This window comes from Oncorhynchus keta, chromosome 34 (genome assembly GCF_023373465.1).
Source record: "Oncorhynchus keta strain PuntledgeMale-10-30-2019 chromosome 34, Oket_V2, whole genome shotgun sequence".
Taxonomy (NCBI): domain Eukaryota; kingdom Metazoa; phylum Chordata; class Actinopteri; order Salmoniformes; family Salmonidae; genus Oncorhynchus; species Oncorhynchus keta.
In genome coordinates, this window is record NC_068454.1 from 65,626,365 (window position 1) to 65,647,374 (window position 21,010).

Genomic DNA, 21,010 nt, shown 5'->3' on the forward strand with positions numbered 1-21,010 from the left:
ATTATCCATTTCTTCGAAAATCCATAGGGTGTAGTGTTATGAGGTAGGTAAACGCTAGCTGTAACATTCTGTTTTCCTCTGATGCCATATCCAGTACCAGAGAGAATCAATTAGCTCCGCCTTAAGTTGATTGCTGGCTTTGATACGCAGGTATAGCAGTATACAGTTCCACACACGATCCACAGCCAACAGAATCCAGTGCCTGTATACATATGCAGAAGGATCTTTGAATGAGTAAGAAATTCTTCCAAAAATAATCTAAAATAGTGCTCCAAATTGTTAAAGTCATTTTACTTCAAGATAGAATGTGCAGTAGGGGAGAAACAGTCCCACCCCACCACCATTGTTATAGGTCGTCATCAATAAAACGTCACAATACGGTGCAGAGCATTTGATTTGCCTGCTAGAGGGCAAGGAGACCCCAGCTTTACTTAAACCATTGACAACTACATGCCGTTTTCAAGGGATTGTTAAATAAAAAGTGAATTATTTGTTTGTAACATAATCATCCCTTAAATGTTAGATTTTTCCATACAAAACAATTGCGCATATTTAGCTCAGCCCTTTCAGAGTTATACAGCATGCTCAGTAAACATCAATTGATTATGTCATACATAAGGGTAGCATAGGTCTCTCAATATTGGCCACCATTAATTTGATATTTGAGTGATAAAATAATAGTGAGCTATACCCGACAAGTATGAGTGGTTTAGGTTCATTTCCCCATCCTTTGTGGACTGTCAAACAGCAGAAGGGCACATTTGCTGATGCACTGTTAGCTGATCATTTTTACCAAGCAAGCTACCAGTAGAAACGTTGTACAGTTGGCTAAACAGTTGTAAGTAGACCTAATGTACTTTTTTATCCAACCAATGTAGACCTACTTAGTGAAGTTAGCTCACATCCCCTTTTCAACTTTGTTTAAGTGTTTGAAAAGTTAGAGGCATAAATATCGTACCCGTCAAAAAAAAATGCTAACCTCCAATTTTATTGTAATGGTGAGAGGTTGTGTCTTGGACGGGATGATATTTGTGCGTCTAACTTTTTCACTCATTATTCACGATTCATTCCGGACTATCTGTAAACATGGTAGCATGTTTAGAAACATACATTATTTACCATTCATTTCTATGGGGCAAAAAATTATGTGAAACCACCAAAACAAACAGCAAAACCATGCAACAAGTTTGTAGGGTCACAAACTTGATGTAAACATTGTGTGCTAGGAATATGGAACCAGATACTCAACTTTGGACTATTTAAATACACATACAGTACCAGTCAAAAGTTTGAACAGCTACTCATTCCAGGGTTTTACCTTATTTTACTGTTTTCTACATTGTAGAATAATATTGAAGACATGTATTTGTTTAGTGTGTTGTGTAGTGGCTTTGATGGCATGCACCCCACTTGTTTCTGCCCCACCAAGATTTACATGCTAAAATCACCACTGCATATTGTGCACTGATGACTGAGGGGGGGGGTTGTTTTTAGTAACTTCTTTGTTGTTGTAATATCGCAAACAAATGGGGCAGTTTCACCATTAAGGAGCCCGGCTTTAAGAGTCCCTTTGTAACAATTAATAAACGTTATGAACATGCTGTCATTTCTCAACCCCCATATCAGCTGTGTTACACACACACTGCTTCCCCCAAAACACTGGTGTGTGTGCATTTTACAAGCTGGTTGGCCCAGTTGCAGCTGACCACAAGGTTTCAAGACAACGCCAAAAAACAGCAGCAACTAGCCATATAAGACCATACTACTGCAGTCTCTCTCATGTGAACTGTGCAGTACTAAATCTGTTAAAGCACATTCCTGGTTCTTCTTTTTCTGACCTGCCCGCTGGAAGAGAGACTGGCTTATATTACACACAGACACACATGGCCCAGGTTGAGTGTGTGTTTTTGTGTGATTCTTACCTTGGCGAAGAACACTGAGAGATGAGTCTCACTGCCAAGGATCCATATAGGGAATTTAGGAGACTTCAGGAACGCACCCACCTGAAACACACATACAAACAAAAACTGGAGCAAAGCAGTTCTGATTCAGATTCCAGACCAACTTAACTGCCTGAACCCAGACCAGGTTAGTTTTACAGACGAAAGGCTTTCTGATGCCATTTCAACTGACAAAAGGAATGATCAGGGAATACAATCTGATGACGTAATAGAATATGTACAGTAAGAGAGAAGAAAATACTCATGTTGTTACTAATACAATGGTTGTTCAATGAGCAGGTTTAGAGGATGAACATACCAATGTACCCAGGTCTAACTCATCTACCCAGACTTACTCAGCTATTCTACTACTCTACTGTAGTCCCTGCTCCTTACACATTTCCTGTAGCCACTTTTATTTATTTTAATGTAAAATGTTATTTTCTCCCTCGAATCTCACAGTATGTGTGAATGTGTATAGGGTTGGGGTTAGGACTATTGCCTCCAAACACATTTTCACATGGGATCATGCAGTAGTTTGTTTTCCACCACTATCCAGATCATAAAATGTCCTACTGCACAGAGTAAGTCACACAAAAGAAGTGGCAGTATGTGTGAGAGAGGGAGTGTGTATGACAATGTATTTATTTGTGGTGCTGATTCTCTCACAGAATGTTTGAATCTCTCTCCGCAATCATTCGTGACTAGTGAACAAGAACAAACTCACCACTATGGTTTGGACATAACAAGCCTGACGGAATGTCAGTCTGTGGTTGTTCGTACCTTGCAGTAGCGTAGTGACTCCATGAGAGTGAGGAAGCCAACTGATGCCTGGTTGTGGATACCATGGAGCTCTGAGGGAGGGAGGGAGGGAAGACCAGCTTAGACCAACAAAAAAAAAGAAAGTGAAACAGCTTCTTTGGTCTCTGTGTGTATGAAAGTTTGACTGACTACTGCCACCTAGTGTTCAGATGTGGTATCACAGTCACCAGGAAACTGGACAACGTCTTTGCAACACCTTCCGTAAACAGCAATAAAGTCGCCAAATGCTCATTGAAGAAAAGATTCCATTTAAATCACGCTGCCAGATAATGAGGTTTATTCGATTCCCACAGGGGACCAGTATGGGGTGGGGAGTATACAAATGTATGCACTCACTAAGTTGCTCTGGATAAGAGAGTCTCCTAAATGACAAAAAATATTACAAATAAGTCAGCCTGTGTGTGGAGTACTTACTCATGCCAGAGCACTCCCTGTCTCCGTCCCACACATTAGAGACAGCATGGCCCGTCACTAACAGGTTAACCAGACTCTGGCTGCAAAGAGACAGAAAAGTAATGGAGAAAGAAAGAGAATGAAAAGTAATGGCTTAAGCTTTTTGGAACATCACTTATCTCAAGTTGTCAAAAGAAATATAGCTGATAAAGATTCAATAAAGTGATGGATCAGGGATTGTACCTGCCGTGGCCATAGACTGGATCTATGAGAGGCTCTGTAGTATCTTCAATCTCATTCCTGATGTTCTCTATCCTCTGTAGAGACAGAAAGAGAAGTGGTTACACACTCACACACAAAGAGAGCAGAGTAATGTGCACACATACAAACACACGCAGACCCTTATTACCTTGGTGAGGATGACAGAGTAGAGGAAGAGCAGGACTCCACAGCGCCCTTTCCAGGATTCGTAGAGAGACACCACCTCCTCTCTAAGCTCTGATAATGACTTCACAATACGCTTCCTGTAGAGATGAGAGGTCAAAGGTCAGGGGCTAGAAGTCATGCTGACAGTGTTGTATAATGTCATTATGCAATGTGCCAGATGGCAATCAGATGCTCCTCTGGCAGAAAATCAAAGATTGTGTGTGTCTCATTAAGGAATCAGTGAGGAGTGTGCGTGCAGAGTCAGGAGTGTGTGCTGAGTCAGCAGGTTGTAAATCATTATTGAGAAACTCCAGTCACACACACAAGCTTAGCCAACCCCAGACAGATGGAGATACACACACTAGCATTCCTGACTTTCCTGCAATGTAGTGGTCCTTTCATCTCCATGAAGTCATGGCCAATAGAGAGATGAGCCACAGTCAGTAGAGTTACTTACTGGAGGATGCTGTGAAACCGCTCAAAGCCAAGATCCTCAGCAGCCAAAGCAGCTACACACAGGAGACACACACAGATGCAAACATACACATTTTAGTAAAACAATTTAGGTAACGTTGACAGAACACATGTCATTATTCTAGATTAACAGTGACAGCAATACTACTCACTACGCGGTCTACCCACTATCATATGCGATGATTAATACCATCTCACTATAGCAATGCAGTTATTCATATTACATGGGTATTAGTGGATAGATGAGTAGTGGGACTCACTGGGTTGCTGGTCTTGCTGGGTCTGGCTGGTCTCCGGACCCCCTGTCAGGGATGTGTGAGGGCACTGTCCTTTGGCCCAGGTCACCAGGCAGTAGGAGGTGGTGGAGGAAGTAGAGCAGGCCTGTTCCAGGATCTCAGCCAGAGTAGAACATAGGGCCGCTTTCTGCTCCTCCTCTACAAGGAACAGAAGATATAGGCTAGGTTTCTAATAAATAAAATAAATATAAATAAATAAATATATAGTTATGATGCATCTCCATTTGGAGCTCTCTCTGTTTAACAGGGTCAGTTTGGGATCAGAAGTTAGGATTACCTGTGACGTGTCTCTAGTTACAACCTTTTCTGTTAAACAGGGTCAGGGCAAGGTTTCCCAAAGTCAGTCCTTGGGACCCCAAGATGTGCATGTTTTGTTTCTTCCCTTAACACCACAGAGCGATTTCAAATAATCAACTAATCATCAAGCGTTAATAAGTTGAATCAGCTGTGTAGTGTTAGGGCAAAACCCAAAATGGGCTCTCCTTGGGGTCCCGAAGATTGAGCTTGGGAAATGCTGGGTTAGGGTTAGAGGTCAGGGTTACCTGTGATGCGTCTCCAGTTAGAACTCTCTCTGTTAAACAAGATGTTCTTCAGAAGGAAGGCCTGCAGGAAACACACAATCAGGAAATATTCTACAAGCTGTAACCCATCTCTATAGGATCAAAAACACAACCTGCCGTCCTCATCAACCCTATCCACTCTGTCTAAGAACAGATGTTTGCGAAGACACTCCAGCACCATAGAGTACTATAATAAATACACAGTAGTAGAGAAGGCTTCTCAGCTGAGTGCCTGTCAGGTGACTTCTGTAAAGTGCTATCTAAGAAGATGTGTGCCTGTCCTGATATCATCATTCTGGTAACAGACACCAACACCCTCTACCTGGTCATAGGCTAGGTCATGTTTGTGTGTAAGGTTATGCACTGTCTGGTCTGGTCAATACCTGTACAGGCGCAATGACAGCGCAGGGTCCCCCTTCAAACTGCTCCAGTGCTGTGTGTTCTGTCTCACTGAAGACCATCCCTAAAATACAGGAATCACAGAGTCAATTATTTTGCCCCACCACTGACAATGTCTAGGATTGTGTTCAGGTTAGAGGGGGGTGCGCCAGAATGCGCGAAGTAGGCGAGAGGTAGCTTACCCTGGGTCCATCTCCGGAAGAGTGAAGCGGACACCCCGTTGCTGCCTGGTCTTTCCCAAACTAGATCCACAACCTCTTTATTTAACTCCCCCATCGCTCTATTACACTGGTCCAACAGCCCTGGCAAACGGTTAGCTGTCAAGCTAACTACAATCAAATACAGAGCTGTCACTGCGCACACAGCCACGGTCCGGAGGATAGCTAACCTTAGCTAGCGTTGTGGTTTTACTCTTCAACTTTCCAGGAACTGGTGCTTCGCTTCCCTCGTCAAACGGGGCCGGTGGCATCGGCCACAACGAAGCTCCGTGGCAGGGCAGTCTCCCCGGTCTGACCAGCGGACAGATGGGAGATAGGAGCATCAACGTTAGTTAGCTACCTAGCTAGTAAAGTTAATGTTATGTGGGCGCGTCTGACCCGCTATCTTAGCGTGGGCCAATATCTCCAGCAAAGCAGCGGGCGTAAACTAGTTAGCTGCCTGGTCAGCTGTCCAGATTGATAACAATAAGTTAGGGAGCCAGACTGTTAGTTGACTGCTCAATTCTCCTTGGTCCAAGTCGTAACGTTACCTTGCTACTAGTAGCCTGCTAACGTTAACTCGATAGTACCAATTTGCTATGTTTTAGCTAGCTAAATGCATAACGTTTTGACGTTCCAAAGAGCGCTGAGGCGGTGGCAGTTTAAATTCAGGTCTGAATGACGGTAACTTTAGTTTAGTCAGTTTTTAGAAGGCAAACGCCCGTGATAGATATCAGAAGTAGTACAATTTTTGAAAATAATATATGATTGTCGTCGGTATCAAATACTAGCTGGCAGTATGTCATTCGTCTATTTACAACAGCTGTTTGGAAATGTGTATTGAGTGAAGAAAACGCTCGTAGCTGTGGATTGGTCCAAATCCAGAATGTTCTTGAGGTATGGGTTCCAGCTTGGCAGTCCATTGGTGAGTTCAGACTGTCAATTATTCACATCATATCTTTCCCGCCTATTTCCGTTAACAATACTCCAATGACGTTTGTTTCAACACTTTATCGATGGAATTTGATCAAAGACTCAACTAATTAAGGTTGTATATAGTAAACGAGACAAGAAAACGTAACAATCAAATCGATTGCCTTTGCATTTTCAAACAGCGACCGTTCTTACTGCCGTTCACAGTTAACTGGAACTGTTTGTCCACTATCTTTCTCCGTAGCTGCTGGGTTAGCAGTACTGAGCATGTGCACTCACACCCTACGCGTGGACTAATTTGTCCCCAATATTTTTACAGTGATTCTGACATAAATTATAAACTTGATTACAAATCGTCATTGTTGTAATGGGAGGCCAAACCAAGGGCAAAAAGAAGAGCAAAGCCAGGAGGAAAGATCCGCGCTCTAACGGAGGTATGTTACATACAGTAACTAACGTGTTAGCTAGATCGCTATAAAGGACAACTAGTGTTGTCCATGTGTGATATCTGTTATATTATGTGTGATAGCTACAGTGTCTTCAGAAAGTATTCATACCGATTGACATATTTCATATTTTGTTGTTTTACAGCCGGAATTCAAAATGTATTAAATATATATTTTTTCCACACCCTTCTACACACAATACCAAATCAAATGTGTTTATAAAGCCCTTTTTACATCAGCAGATGTAACAAAGTGCTTATACTAAAACCCCAAACAATGCAGATGTAGAAGCACGGTGGCTAGGAAAAACTAGAAGGCAGGAACATAGAAAGGAACCAGGCTCTGAGGGGTGGCCAGGCCTCATCTGGCTGTGCCAGTAAAGCCAGATTATTCTTCAAGATTTTCAAACTTTCATAGATTACCAGCAGGTTCAACTAGTAATCACTGTGGTTGTAGACCACCGGTCAGTACCTCAGGAATAAATGTCAGTTGGCTTTTCATAGCCGAACATTCAGAGGTCGAGACAGCAGGTGTGGTAGAGGGAGTCGAAAACAGCAGGTCCGGAACAAGGTACAGTAGTACGTCTGGTGAACAGGTCAGGATTCCATAGCCACAGGCAGAACAGTTGAAACTGGAGCAGCAGCAAGACCATGTGGACTGGGGACAGCCAGGAGTCATCAGGCCAGGTAGTCCTGACGCATGGTCCTAGGGCTCAGGTAGTCCAGGAGGGAAGGGAGAGAGGGGGAGCATACTTCAATTCACACAGGACACCAGATAACACAGAATAATTACACCAGATATAACAGACTGACCCTAGCCCCAGGCACATAGACTATTGCAGCATAGATACTGGAGGCTGAGACAGCGGGTGGGTCGGGGGACTTTGTGGCCCCTTCCGATGATATTCCCGGACAGGGCCAACCAGGCAGGATATAACCCCACTACTTTGCCAAAGCACAGCCCCCACACCACTAGAGGGATATCAACAGACTACCAACTTACTACCCAAAAATACCCCATATTGACAAAGTGAAAACATTTGTCAGTGATTACAGCTGTGAGTCTTTCTGGGTAAGTCTCTAAGTGCTTCCGACACCTGGATTGTGCAACATTTGCCCATTATTCCCCCCAAATTATTAATGTTATGTCAAAATGGTTATTCTTCTTTGTAAGAACCATTTGCAGGTCTTTCCATAGATGTTCATTTAGATTTAAGTCAAAACTGTAACTCGGCCACTGTCTTTTTGGTAAGCAACCCCAGTGTAGATTTGGCCTTCTGTTTTCGGTTATTGCCCTGCTGAAAGGATAATTAATCTCCCGGTGTCTGGTGGAAAGCATTCTGAACCAGGTTTTCCTCTAGGACTTCACCTGTGCTTAGCTCCATTTGGTTTATTTTTTATCCTCAAAGTGAAATCCCTGATCGGTTTCCTTCCTCTACAGCAACTGAGTTAGGAAGGACGCCTGTATCTTTGTAGTGACTGGGTGTATCGATACACCATCCAAAGTGTAATTAATAACTTCACCATGCTCAAAGGGATATTCAACGTCTGCTTTTTGATTAACCCTTCTACCAATCGGTGCCCTTCTTTGCGAGGCATTGTAAAACCTCCCTAGTCTTTGTGGTTGAATCTGTTTGATTTTCACAGCTCAACTAAATGACCTTACATATAATTGTATGTGTGGGGCACAGGGATGAGGTAGTCATTCAAAAATCATGTTAAGCACTATTATTGGTCACAGAGTGGGTCCATGCAACTTACAGTTGAAGTCAGAAGTTTACATACACCTTAGCCAAATACATCACCATTTCTGACATTTAATCCAAGTAAAAATTCCCTGTCTTATGTCAGTTAGGATAACCACTTTATTTTAAGAATGTGAAATGTCAGAATAATAGTAGAATTATTTATTTAAGCTTTTATTTCTTTCATCACATTCCCAGTGAGTCAGAAGTTTACATACACTTCATTAGTATTTGGTACCATTGCCTTCAATTGTTTCACTTGGGTCAAACATTTCAGGTAGCCTTCCACAAGCTTCACACAATAAGATGGGTGAATTTTGGCCCATTCCTCCTGACAGAGCTGGAGTAACTGAGTCAGGGTTGTAGGCCTCCTTGCTCAAACAAGCTTTTTCAGTTCTGCCCACAAATTTTCAATAGGATTGAGGTCAGGGCTTTGTGATGGGCACTCCAATACCTTGACTTTGTTGTCTTAATTAAGCCCTTTTGCCACAACTTTGGAAGTATGCTTGGGGTCATTGTCCATTTGGAAGACACATTTGCGACCAAGCTTTATCTTCCTTACTGATTTCTTTGAGATGTTGCTTTAATATATTCACATAATGTTCCATTCCTAATGATGCCATCTATTTTCTAAAGTGCACCAGTCCCTCCTGCAACAAAGCACCCCCACAACATGATGCTGCCACCCCCGTGCTTCACGATTGGGATGGTGTTCTTTGGCTTGCAAGCCTCCCCCTTTTTCCTCCAAACATAACAATGGTCATTATGGCCAAACAGTTCTATTTTTGTTTCATCAGACCAGAGGACATTTTTCCAAAAAGTACAATTTTTGTCCCCATGTGCAGTTGCAAACCGTAGTCTGGCTTTTTTTATGGTGGTTTTGGAGCAGTACCTTCTTCCTTGCTGTGCGGCCTTTCAGGTTATGTCAATATAGGACTCGTTTTACTGTGAATATTGATACTTTTGTACCTATCTCCTCCAGCATCTTCACACGGTCCTTTGCTGTTGTTCTGGGATTGATTGGCACTTTTTGCACCAAAGTACGTTCATCTCTAGGAGACAGAACACTTTTCCTTCCTGAGAGGTATTTATTTTTTTAACCTTTATTTTACTAGGCAAGTCAGTCAAGGACAAATTATTATTTTCAATGACGGCCTAGGAACAGTGGGTTAACTGCCTGTTCAGGGGCAGAACGACAGATTTGTACCTTGTCAGCTCCGGGATTTGAACTTGCAACCTTCCGGTTACTAGTCCAACACTCTACCCTGCCGCCCCAAGTGACAGCCCATGGTGTTTATTCTTGCGTACTATTGTTTGTACAGACGAACGTGGTACCTTTAGGCGTTTGGAAATTGCTCCCAATGATGAACCAGACTTGTGGAGGTCTAAAAAATAAATTCTGAGGTCTTGGCTGATTTCATTTGATTTTCCCATTATGTCAAACAAAGAGGCACGGAGTTTGAAGGTAGGACTTGAAATCAGAAGCTTCTAAAGCCATGACATAATTTTCTGGAATTTTCCAAGCTGTTTAAAGGCACATTCGACTTAGTGTATGTAAACTTCTGACCCACTGGAATTGTAACTGAAATAATAATAATATAATAATATAATAATTGTAAACAATTGTTGGAAAACCGACTTGCCAAAACTATATTTTGTTAACAAGAAATTTGTGGAGTGGTTGAAAAACGAGTTTTAATGACTCCAACCTAAGTGTATGTAACCTTCCGACTTCACCTGTATGTGACATTAAGGACATTTTTACTCCTGAACTTTAGGCTTGTCATAACAAGAATAGGGGTTGAATAGTTATTGACGCAAGACATTTCAGCTTTTCATTTTACTTTTTCAAAAACATCATTCCACTTTGACATTATGCTAGTATTGTGTGTGGGCCAATGACAAAAAAAATCGCAATTTAATACATTTACCATTCAGGCTGTAACACAACAAAATGTGGAAAAAGACGAGGGGTGTGAAGGCACTGTAGTTCGCTAGTCCAATCAGGCAATTACAACCTACCGAGCTAACTTGCTAGTTAGCAACTGTAGCCAGACTTATGTAGAATATTGTTGACAATAGGGACTGTGTTGCAACAGGCCCTGGATTGGCAGGTCTGTCACCTCAAGATAGAATGAAGTTGAAGATGCAGGAGAAAGCCAAGAAAAAAACTGCTGAAAAATATACTGTCGAACAACTATTGGAGAAGGTAGGACACACACACTCCAGACATACTCTCTCTTTCTCCTATTTCAGATGGAGACAGGAGTGTACGGACAGTTTGGAGTTTGCCACACGCTGTACACTAACATCTGTGTTGTGTTTCAGACGGAGGAGTGTATGGACAGTTTGGAGTTTGAGATGGCGGGGAGGTTCTGTCAGCGAGCACTAGAGGTGGAGCCTGACAACCTCCTTACCCTGGACCTGCTAGGACACATCCACTCTGAACTGGGAGACACACAGAGGGCCAAGGAAATATCCTTCAGTGTGTGTGTGTGTGTGTATGGTGTTTGCATGCATCTCTGTGTGCATGTGTGTGTTGTGCAAATGCACATGTGTGTTCCTTAACCCCAGCTCTAAGTGTTTCTGCATGCAGTGCAGTTGAGTCCTGAAGAAGGTCATAGTAAATACATGTCTCTAGGGCAGATACACACAGGCCAGGAGGCTGTGCAGTACTACACCAAAGGAGTACAGATACTACTGTGTATGCTGGAGAAACACGCACAAGCCACAGTGAGTATACGCACACACACTCATGGGATCTTGTTGAATGCATGTCTAACACAGAACACTAGGAGGAGCTGTTTCTTCAGTCTGAACACTTCTACTGACTGTGTCACAAACTGACTGTATCATAAACTGACTATCAAAAACTGGCAGCCAGAGATGCTGAATACTTCTACCTCAACCATCTCCCTGTCACCACAGGCAGGAGCAGGAGCTGAGGCAGCAGCCTCTCCACTCCAGGACTCGGGGTCAGAGATCCCGATAGCCAGACACGTGTGTGTGGCCTACTGTTCTGTGGCAGAGATCTACTTCACTGACCTCTGGTAACACAAAAATCATATATACATTTTTGTTACCTGAAAGGCCTGTTGTGTATTGAATTCACAGATTTGTGTGTGTTTGTGTGTAGTATGGAGGAGAGGGCAGGAGATCAGTGTCGAGAGGCCATAGAACGAGCGCTGACCTATCAGCCTGACAACCCAGAGGCTCTACAGCTGATGGCCAGCTACTTGTTCAGTACAGAGAAGAACCAGGTCAGTACACACACACACACACACACACACACACACACTGTATGACTATAAATCAGAGGCAGGTATGTCTCACGCTAAGCTATCATCTTGTTAAAGCAGCGATCAGTTATTCATGTGAGAAAATTGCATAATATGCCATTAATTTGATGAGCTAGGAACACACACACACACATTTAATAAGTTTATGACAGATATTAATGCAGAATTAGTTATGAAGCAGATACATTTGGACACAGGGATCACATCTGACAAAGAGAGGAGGAGGGAAGATGGGGGGGAGAGAGAGAACAAAAGAAAGTTATGAGGGGAGACAGAAAAATGGTCTTTAACTGAACAATCAGAGCATTTGCCATTGTCATACAATTTTATGATAAGCACTGCAATGAGACAGGCCTCCAATTCTTCAGAGAGCCTTAATCTTTAGGGAGTAACAATAACAGCAAGCTAAGGATTTACTCCTAAATGACTCTTACATTTCAAAGAGAGGACAAGTTTAGGAATACTGCAGCTCTTCTCAAGGTTACTTTTGTAAATATCTCCTCCAGCCACCAGATGGCACTGTGGATCTAACCAGATGGAGTTGATTTGACAGTTGTGTGTAACCTTGACTTAACTCGGCAAATCAGTCAAGAACAAATTCTTATTTACAATGACGGCCGTCAATTGTGCGCAGCCCTATGGGACTCCCAATCACGGCCGGATGTGATGCAGCCTGGATCAGGGGAGCAGATGTCAGATTGTGTGTGTGTGTGTGTGTGTGTGTGTGTGTGCGCGCGCAGGAGGGGAAGGAGTACCTGATGAGGAGTGTGGATGCGTGGCTACCTGCCCTGAAACAGAGTGAAGCTCCACCCAGCAGAGAGGACATAGAGGAGGAACACACACAGGTGAGAGACTTATTACACACACGCACACAAGCGAGTCAGACAACCCAGAGCATAAAAGCCAAGTCAGAGGGCCAACTTATCGCTCTGTTTGTGTGACTTTGTGTGTGTCTGTGTGAGAGCAATTGTCTGTGTCTAACTCTTTTTGTTCCCTTTCCAGAGTGACATCCCACCATATGAATCCCGCATCACCACGGCCAAACTCCTCATAGAGGCAGAAGAGTACGAGGTAAGAGTATGTGTGTGTAGGATGAGTTTTCTCTGTGAAAAGAACAGTGCTCTGTATTCTTTATCTTTGCCAGAGATCATCTTCAATAATAGAGGAGTGGTCTTTACCCAGAGAGAGAGGTAAACGGAGGGAGGAACAGCTTCAGAAAAGATCTGGAGGGAGAGGGGTGGAGAGGTGTTTGTGTCTGACACATTGTTTGTCTTCATCCTCGTGCATGTGTCAGCAAGCCACACTGACTACATACTCTGCATCTATTGAGGAATCAGAAACCATTGAGGTGGAAATGAGGATGAAGATTGTTTCCAGGCTCACAGCATTCACCACGATAACAACAAGATGGAAGCAGCAGATAACTGGAGAACAGGAGATGCAGGACAAGATTACTCGTATCTAGAGTAACTGAGACTATTTTAGTCCTCTATTGTTAAAAAAAAATGTGATTCTGTGTTGTTTCCACACAGCAGTGGTAAACCCAGAGGCAAGTCATTAACATCGCAGTATTCAACTCTAAACAACAACAACATTCTAACTCATAAATTACACACACACATCGGAATCGAATAGGGAATCCGTTGTTAAACAGCAGACAATAAGCATTTGACCCTAGTAGAGCAGTGGGAACGAGGGAAGGAAATGGCGGAGAGGAAGACGGTGGTTATAACCAGGGTCAAATATAATTAGCAGAGGCTACGAATACGGATTTCTCACCCACATCCCGCCCCTCTGGAAACGATTTTCTTATAACTATGGATGTGAATGTTCTGCACATGTTATTTTACACATTCAAGTTTTTCTCTTTACTGTACGCTTTACTCACCCTCTTCTGAACCCTTAACCAATTTGATAGTTCTGAACAGCTGAAATAAAAACTGGTGATACACTATATATACAAATGTATGTGGACACCTTCAAATCAGTGGATTCGGCTATTTCAGCCACACACGTTGCTGAGAGGTGTATAAAATTGAGCACACAGTCAAATTTATTTATATAGCCCTTCTTACATCAGCTGATATCTCAAAGTGCTGTACAGAAACCCAGCCTAAAACTCCAAACAGCAAGCAATGCAGGTGTCGAAGCACGGTGGCTAGGAAAAACTCCCTTGAAAGGCCAAAACCTAGGAGGAATCCTAGAGAGGAACCAGGCTATGAGGGGTGGCCAGTCGTCTTCTGGCTGTGCCGGGTGGAGATTTGAACATCTTGGCCATGTTCTGTTATAATGTTCATAAATGACCAGCATGGTCAAATAATAATAATCAAAGTAGTTGTCGAGGGTGCAGCAAGGCAGCACCTCAGGATTAAATGTCAGTTGGCTTTTCATAGCCGATCATTAAGAGTATCTCTACCGCTCCTGCTGTCTCTAGAGAGTTGAAAACAGCAGGTCTGGGACAGGTAGCACGTCCGGTGAACAGGTCAGGATTCCATAGCCGCAGGCAGAACAGTTGAAACTGGAGCAGCAGCATGGCTCAGGTCCTCCGAGAGAGAGAAAGAAAGAGAGAATTAGAGCTAGCAATACTTAAATTCACACAGATCACCGGATAAGACAGGAGAAGTACTCCAGATATAACAAACTGACCCTAGCCCCCCGACACACAAGCTACTGCAGCATAAATACTGGAGGCTGAGACAGGAGGGGTTAGGAGACACTGTGGCCCCATCTGATGATACCCCCGGACAGGGCCAAACAGGAAGGATATAACCCCACCCACTTTGCCAAAGCACAGCCCCCACACCACTAGAGGGATATCTTCAACCACCAACTTACCATCCTGAGACAAGGCCGAGTATAGCCCACAAAGGTATCCGCCACGGCACAACCCAAGGGGGTCTACATTGGCCGTAGAATGTCCTTACTGAAGAGCTCAGTGACTTTCAACATGGCACCGTCATAGGATGCCACCTTCAACATGGCACCTTCAACATGTCACTAGAGCTGCCTTGGTCAACTGTAAGTGCTGTTATTGTGAAGTAGAAGGAACAAGAACTGCTCAGCCGCAAAGTGGTAGGCCACACAAGCTCACAGAACGGAACCGCCGAGTGCCGAAGCACAAAGTGTGTAAAAATCATCTGTCCTCGGTTGCAACACTCACAACTGAGTTCCAAACTGCCATGGAAGCAACGTCACCACTATAACTGTTCGTTGGGAGCTTCGTGAAATGGGTTTCCATGGCTGAGCAGCCGCACACAAGCATAAGATCACTATGTGCAATGCCAAGCGTCGGCTGGAGTGGTGTAAGCTCGCCGCCATTTGGCTCTGGAGCAGTGGAAACGTGTTCTCTGGAGTGCAGAATCTCGCTTCACCATCTGGCAGTCAGATGTACGAATCTAGGTTTGGCTGATGCTAGGAGAACGCTACCTGCCCAAATTCATAGTGCCAACTGTACATTGGAGGAGGAATAATGGTCTGGGGCTGTTTTTCATGGTTTGAACCCTTAGTTCCATTGAAAAGTCAAGGTATTGGAGTGGCCATCACAAGGTCCTGACCTCAATCCTATAGAAATGTTGTGGGCAGAACTGAAAAAGCATGTGCGAGGAAGGAGGCCTACAAACCTGACTCAGTTACGCCAGCTCTGTCAGGAGGAATGGGCCTAAATTCACCCAACGTATTGTGGGAAGCTTGTGGAAGGCTACCCGAAATGTTTGAACCAAGTTAAATAATTTGAAGGCAATGCTACCAAATACTAATTGAGTGTATGTAAACTTCTGACTCACTGGGAATGTGACGAAAGAAATAAAAGCTGAACTAAATAATTCCCTCTACTATTATTCTGACATTTCACATTCTTAAAATAAAGTGGTGATCCTAACTGACCTAAAACAGGGACTCTTTACTTGGATTAAATCTCAGGAATTGTGAAAAACTGAGTTTAAAAGTATTTGGCTAAGGTGTATGTAAACTTCTGACAACTATTTGTTAACAAAAAATCAAGACCTAGAATTTCCTTTGGTGTATCCCACAAAAAAGGTTCACTGTTATAAGCGAACTCTTTTTGAATTTAAGCCAGGGAATTTGGGGAATTTTGCTTAACTTCGGAAACCAGGAAGTTTCAGACCCTTTGCAACCCTAGTCCCCAGCACAAGGTGTACCTGTGTAACAATCATGCTGTTTAATCAGATTATTGATATGCCACACCTGTCAGGTTGATGGATTATCTTGACAAAGCATAAAAGGCTCACTAACGGATGTAAATAAATTTGTGCACAAAGTTTAAGAGAAATAAGCATTTTGTGCATATGGAACATTAATGGGGTCTTTTATTTCTATCACATTACAATATTTTGTTTAGTGTATAAGAAGGCTTGTCTGTTTTATCGTATTGCATTGGAGTGTTGTTAAAGGCCCAGTGCAGTCAAAACGTGATTTCAGTTGTTTTTTATAAACATCCGACCAGTTTATTAGGCACGCCAGTCTAGTACTGGGTTGGATCCCTCTTTGCCTCCAGAACAGCCGGAATTATTTGGGGCATGAACATGTTGCTCAATTGGTATCAAGGAACCTAACTTGTGCAAGGAAAACATTCCCCACGCCATTACAACACCCCCACCACCAGCCTGTGCTGTTGACGTTAGGCACAATTGGGCCATGGATTCGTGCTGCTTCCACCAAATTCTGAATTTGTCGGACCAGGCAATGTTTTACCACTCCTCAATTGTCCAGTGTTGGTGATCGCGTGCCCACTGGAGCCGCTTCTGCTTGTGTTTACCTGATAGGAGTGGAACCCAGTGTGGTCATCTGCTGCAATAGCCCATCCGTGACAAGGACCGACGAGTTGTGCATTCTGAGATGCCATTCTACACACCACTGTTGTACTGTGCCGTTATTTGCCCGTTTGTGGCCCGCCTGTTAGCTTGCAAGATTCTTGCCGTTCTCCTTCGACCTCTCATCAATAAGCTGTTTTCGCCCACAGGACTGCCCCTGAAAAAATGTTTTGTTTTGTTTGTCGCACCATTTTCTGTAAATCGTAGACACTATTGTGCATAAAAAGCCCAGGAGGCCGGGCGTTTCCAAGATCCTGGAACCGGCGCTCAGTCACTTACGTCACTCATTTTTCTCATTCTAACGTTCAATCGCACAGTAACTGAATGCCTCAATGCCTGTCTGCGTGATTTATATAGCAAACCACAGCCACATGACTCACTGTCTGTAGGAGTGAACCATTTCACAATTTTTGTGAATGGGTGGTGTACCTAAATAAAATGGCCACTAAGTGTATATTTCCACACTATAATAATCCTGTGAAATTGTGAAAATTATCATAATGCCCTTTTAGTGTAAGAGCTGTTTGAAAAGACCACCTAAAGTATCAGCCTGTTTTGGTGGGATGCAGTTTTGGCCTACTTGGTGACATCACCAGGATGTAAATTAGTTAATAGACCAATAAGAGTTCCAAACCTTGCTGCCAATAACAGCTAGTTTTCAGTTTTCCCCTCCCCACTCAGACCAGTCCTAGCTAAATTCTTGCTTGAAAACCTCCTCTTTTCTAAGAAGCTAATTTAGTTTGTTTTCAATTAAGATGGTCAAAAAAATCACAGTAAGGTACTTAATTGTTACCCAGAAATGATTTGATATTGATATGAAAAATAAATAAAAATGCTGCATTGGACATTTAGGTCAATGCCAAGTGTCAAATGAATCACTTTGTAACCTCTTGTCGTATGAGTGAAAAACAAAGGTACAGGAGTCTGACTGAACAGACACTTCAGACACACAAGCATGCTCACGGGTACACACACACAGAGAGAGAGTTATAAATGAGCTACTCCCAGGAGGGCGGTTTCTAACTGGTCCTGAAGCAAAGGGGACGACACACGTTTCGTGTGTGTATTTGTTGTTGCTGTTGAGTAATCTGCAGGCAACGTTACTAAACAGAATCATTTTACCAGAGTGCAGAGCACGGATAGGGACAAGACAAATGACTATTTTAGAGACAGAGATGCAGGAAAACCAAAGCAACTGTGAATGACAATCAGTGTATTTCAACTAAGTGAATAATGTAGGAGGTACATGTATATAAAGAACATATAAACAGGTGAACGTTCACACAGAAAGGATATTTTGTCCTTGCAAGAGGTAGTGTCATGACAGCCAGTCTTAGAGTTGAGTTGTAGTTGTCATCAGTGGAATGTCTGTCTATCTGTTGTGAGTCTGTTTTCTTGTAAGCCGTTACTCAGTGATTGGCTCCTTGGAGGTCTGGAACAAACACCGATAGTTGGGTATTTAACTACATTGGCTAAATAGTTTATTGATCAACCTCAGCGCTAATACAAAACATGTACTCTGTAGACCATCAGGAATGAGATATTGATTTCCCTCTAATCAGAATGTGTTAATTAATAAAACGTAATACCTCTCAGGAGGTAATCAACCCCACAATGAATCAACACACACATCCTCTGTCTCTCGCATGCACAAGTGATGATAAAAAGTGGAAGAGGGATGAAGAAAATGGGACAGGGGAACTCTTTCAAGAGAAAGAGATGTGTGAGATTGTGTACACTGGGGAGGGGTAAGGTGAACTAGTCTGGAATCATCAGGACAGGAGGGCGTGGACTGGTGATCAGGTCCATTGATGAGGACTAGCTATTGACCATGACCAGTTCTGTATTGGTTGTTGATTTCAAGGAGTATTGAACAGGAGGGATATTGACAGATTATTGATAGTATCATGAGATTAGCTTAATTGTGTATTGATGACTGTGTAAGCTGTCTTGTTGCTATTGACGACCGTGTCTATGGAACACTGGGTTTTGAGTCTGATCAGACTCTGATCACATCCATTGATTAGGGTGGCAGAGAGAGCGAGATGTGTGTGACAGGAAACACCTCGCTCTCTGCCTCCACACACATAGCGACTCAGGCTAGGAGCAGGATGTGCTTAATGTATAATGAACAATGGAAATGATGGTTTGTGTGTTTTTATGATTTCTCTCTCAGACAGCAGTAGATGTGTTGGAGGGTCTACTAGAGGAAGATGACGAGGTGGTGCAGGTGAGTCATGATGTCATTTTTTAAATGTATTTTTATTTTTTACAATACAAAACATCCACATACAAATGATAGCATACAGACCTACACAAACATCAACAGCATCACCCCTGCCCAAGCCCACCTGCTCACACCCCCGTCTCCAGCACTCGCATCACTCTCTCCGCCACATGGCATCAGAGTGCACCATTTTGTTTCTGTCGCCCATGCACTTTCAACATTTATACAATAAAGCATTTTATATGAAACTTGGGGCGGCAGGTAACCTGGCAGGTAGGGGCGTTAGGCCAGTAACAGAGAGGTTGCTATATCGAATCCCAGAGCTGACAAGGTAAAAATCTGTTGTTCTACCCCTGAGCAAGGCAGTTAACCCACTGTTCCCTGGGCGCCGATGATGTTGATTAAGGCAGCCCCCCCCCCGCACCTTTCTGATTCAGAGGGGTTGGGTTAAATGCGGAAGACACATTTCAGTTGAATACATTCAGTTGTACAACTAACTAGGTATTCTGGTGTCCTTTGACAGCTCTTTGGTCTTGGCCATAGTGGTGTTTGGAGTGTGACTGTTTGAGGTTGTGGACAGGTATCTTTTATACGGATAACAAGTTCAAAAAGGTGCCATTAATACAGGTAAAGAGTGGAGGACAGAGGAGCCTTTTAAAGAAGAAGTTACAGGTCTGTGAGAGCCAGAAATCTTGCTTGTTTGTAGGTGGCCAAATACTTATTTTCCACTGTAATTTGCAAATAAATTAATTAAAAATCCTACAATGTGATATTCTGGATTTTTTCTTCTCATTTTGTCTGTCATACTTGAAGTGTACCTATGATGAAAATTACAGGCCTCTCATCTTTTTAAGTGGGAGAACTTGCACAATTGGTGTCTGACTGAACTTTTTTTGCCCCACTGTATTTGAAAATATCTACATTGGTCAGTTCAAAATTGCTTTTTAATTCTGTCATGGAAATTACCAAGTAATTTATTGTATTATGAAAAGCTATCCAAGGATTGTTCCATAAGGTTGTGTTTTTAGGAAGTGATTGATCCTTGAAGAATATGTTACATTTTCTTCCATATTGTTAGTGTTCTTAACTATGAAGTTGTTCATGTTTTTAGCTTTATCCTTTGAAAATAGACATGTGAAAAGATTCTGGGCTAGTTTTCTTTTTTGTGTGTGAATTGAGCAGGAGACACACCTGCAGCCTCCGTTCAGTTCTCTCTGCTCCTGAGCCATATTAGTATTCTTTGCAAGAGGTGTGTGTGTGTGTGTGTGTGTGTGTGTGTGTGTGTGTGTGTGTGTGTGTGTGTGTGTGTGATCTAACCTCAGTGTGCTCATTCTTTCTCACCCTTCCTCCTACACACCTCGGCTGACAGATTGAGAGCAGTCACTTGCTCAACCTTTGAACTCATTCAGGAGACATCTGCTCTAAGCAGAAACACACACACACACACACACACACACACACAGAGAGTTTGAACTCTTATGAATATACAGTAAAGTGTTTGTTTTGTCAGTAGTGTTCTCGAGCGCCATCGGAATAACACAACCTAAACCCTCTACCCACAGCAGCTCAAACTGTTTTGTGCCAACCATTCTTTTTGTAAGTCACCCACCTCGGTAACTCATGCATTGTTAATGAACCCAAACAGCTGCCAGTAGTCAAGGTGGTGGTACCTAACTAACTCCCTGTACAATGTAGTACTTTGTCAACGGGTTTGGGGAACTTGGAATTCTGACTCTTTCTAAGTCGACCTTTACGTAGACCTTGTTAAAACTATTAAAACTCTCTAGAACCAGATGGTATCTGACTGTTGTCTCGTCCAAGAGGACTGATTGACACCTCCTTACTGTAGACTTATCATTAAGAGAGTAACGTGTGGGTGTTGTGTGGATTCTCTTGAAGTTCTTAATTAGCTGTCTCGTTAATTTTCTGAGACGAGTGGTGGGTGTGCTCATGAAGAGTGTGTGCGTGTGTGTGCTTAGTTTAATATTGCCATAAATACGAGCAAAACAGACCATATTTCATAAA

General features: G+C 42.9%; 2 protein-coding genes across 3 annotated transcripts in view; one reads left to right on the forward strand and one right to left on the reverse strand.

The window, feature by feature from the left end:
• Nucleotides 1–5,691, reverse strand: part of mindy3 (MINDY lysine 48 deubiquitinase 3) — a 35,273-nt gene extending 29,582 nt beyond the window's left edge. Inside the window, exons 1-10 of the mRNA XM_035751317.2 lie at nucleotides 5,493–5,691; nucleotides 5,295–5,374; nucleotides 4,894–4,954; nucleotides 4,316–4,489; nucleotides 4,039–4,090; nucleotides 3,565–3,679; nucleotides 3,399–3,472; nucleotides 3,177–3,256; nucleotides 2,724–2,794; nucleotides 1,923–2,003 (exon numbers count right to left, since the gene is read on the reverse strand). Coding sequence (XP_035607210.1) covers nucleotides 1,923–2,003; nucleotides 2,724–2,794; nucleotides 3,177–3,256; nucleotides 3,399–3,472; nucleotides 3,565–3,679; nucleotides 4,039–4,090; nucleotides 4,316–4,489; nucleotides 4,894–4,954; nucleotides 5,295–5,374; nucleotides 5,493–5,586 — 882 coding nt within the window. The 5' untranslated portion in view covers nucleotides 5,587–5,691. The remainder of the gene's footprint in view (nucleotides 1–1,922; nucleotides 2,004–2,723; nucleotides 2,795–3,176; nucleotides 3,257–3,398; nucleotides 3,473–3,564; nucleotides 3,680–4,038; nucleotides 4,091–4,315; nucleotides 4,490–4,893; nucleotides 4,955–5,294; nucleotides 5,375–5,492) is intronic.
• Nucleotides 5,692–6,286: 595 nt separating this feature from the next.
• The window catches only part of si:dkey-12j5.1 (uncharacterized), a 34,423-nt gene continuing 19,699 nt past the window's right edge, over nucleotides 6,287–21,010 (forward strand). The window contains exons 1-10 of one of the 2 annotated variants that reach the window (XM_052494451.1): nucleotides 6,287–6,432; nucleotides 6,760–6,874; nucleotides 10,730–10,839; nucleotides 10,959–11,103; nucleotides 11,209–11,363; nucleotides 11,559–11,680; nucleotides 11,767–11,890; nucleotides 12,670–12,774; nucleotides 12,932–13,000; nucleotides 18,935–18,988. In XM_052494451.1, the coding sequence (XP_052350411.1) occupies nucleotides 6,808–6,874; nucleotides 10,730–10,839; nucleotides 10,959–11,103; nucleotides 11,209–11,363; nucleotides 11,559–11,680; nucleotides 11,767–11,890; nucleotides 12,670–12,774; nucleotides 12,932–13,000; nucleotides 18,935–18,988 (951 nt within the window). In that variant the 5' untranslated portion in view covers nucleotides 6,287–6,432; nucleotides 6,760–6,807. Of the gene's footprint in view, nucleotides 6,433–6,535; nucleotides 6,875–10,729; nucleotides 10,840–10,958; nucleotides 11,104–11,208; nucleotides 11,364–11,558; nucleotides 11,681–11,766; nucleotides 11,891–12,669; nucleotides 12,775–12,931; nucleotides 13,001–18,934; nucleotides 18,989–21,010 lie in introns of those variants that run through there. The other variant, XM_052494452.1, reaches the window with a different exon arrangement.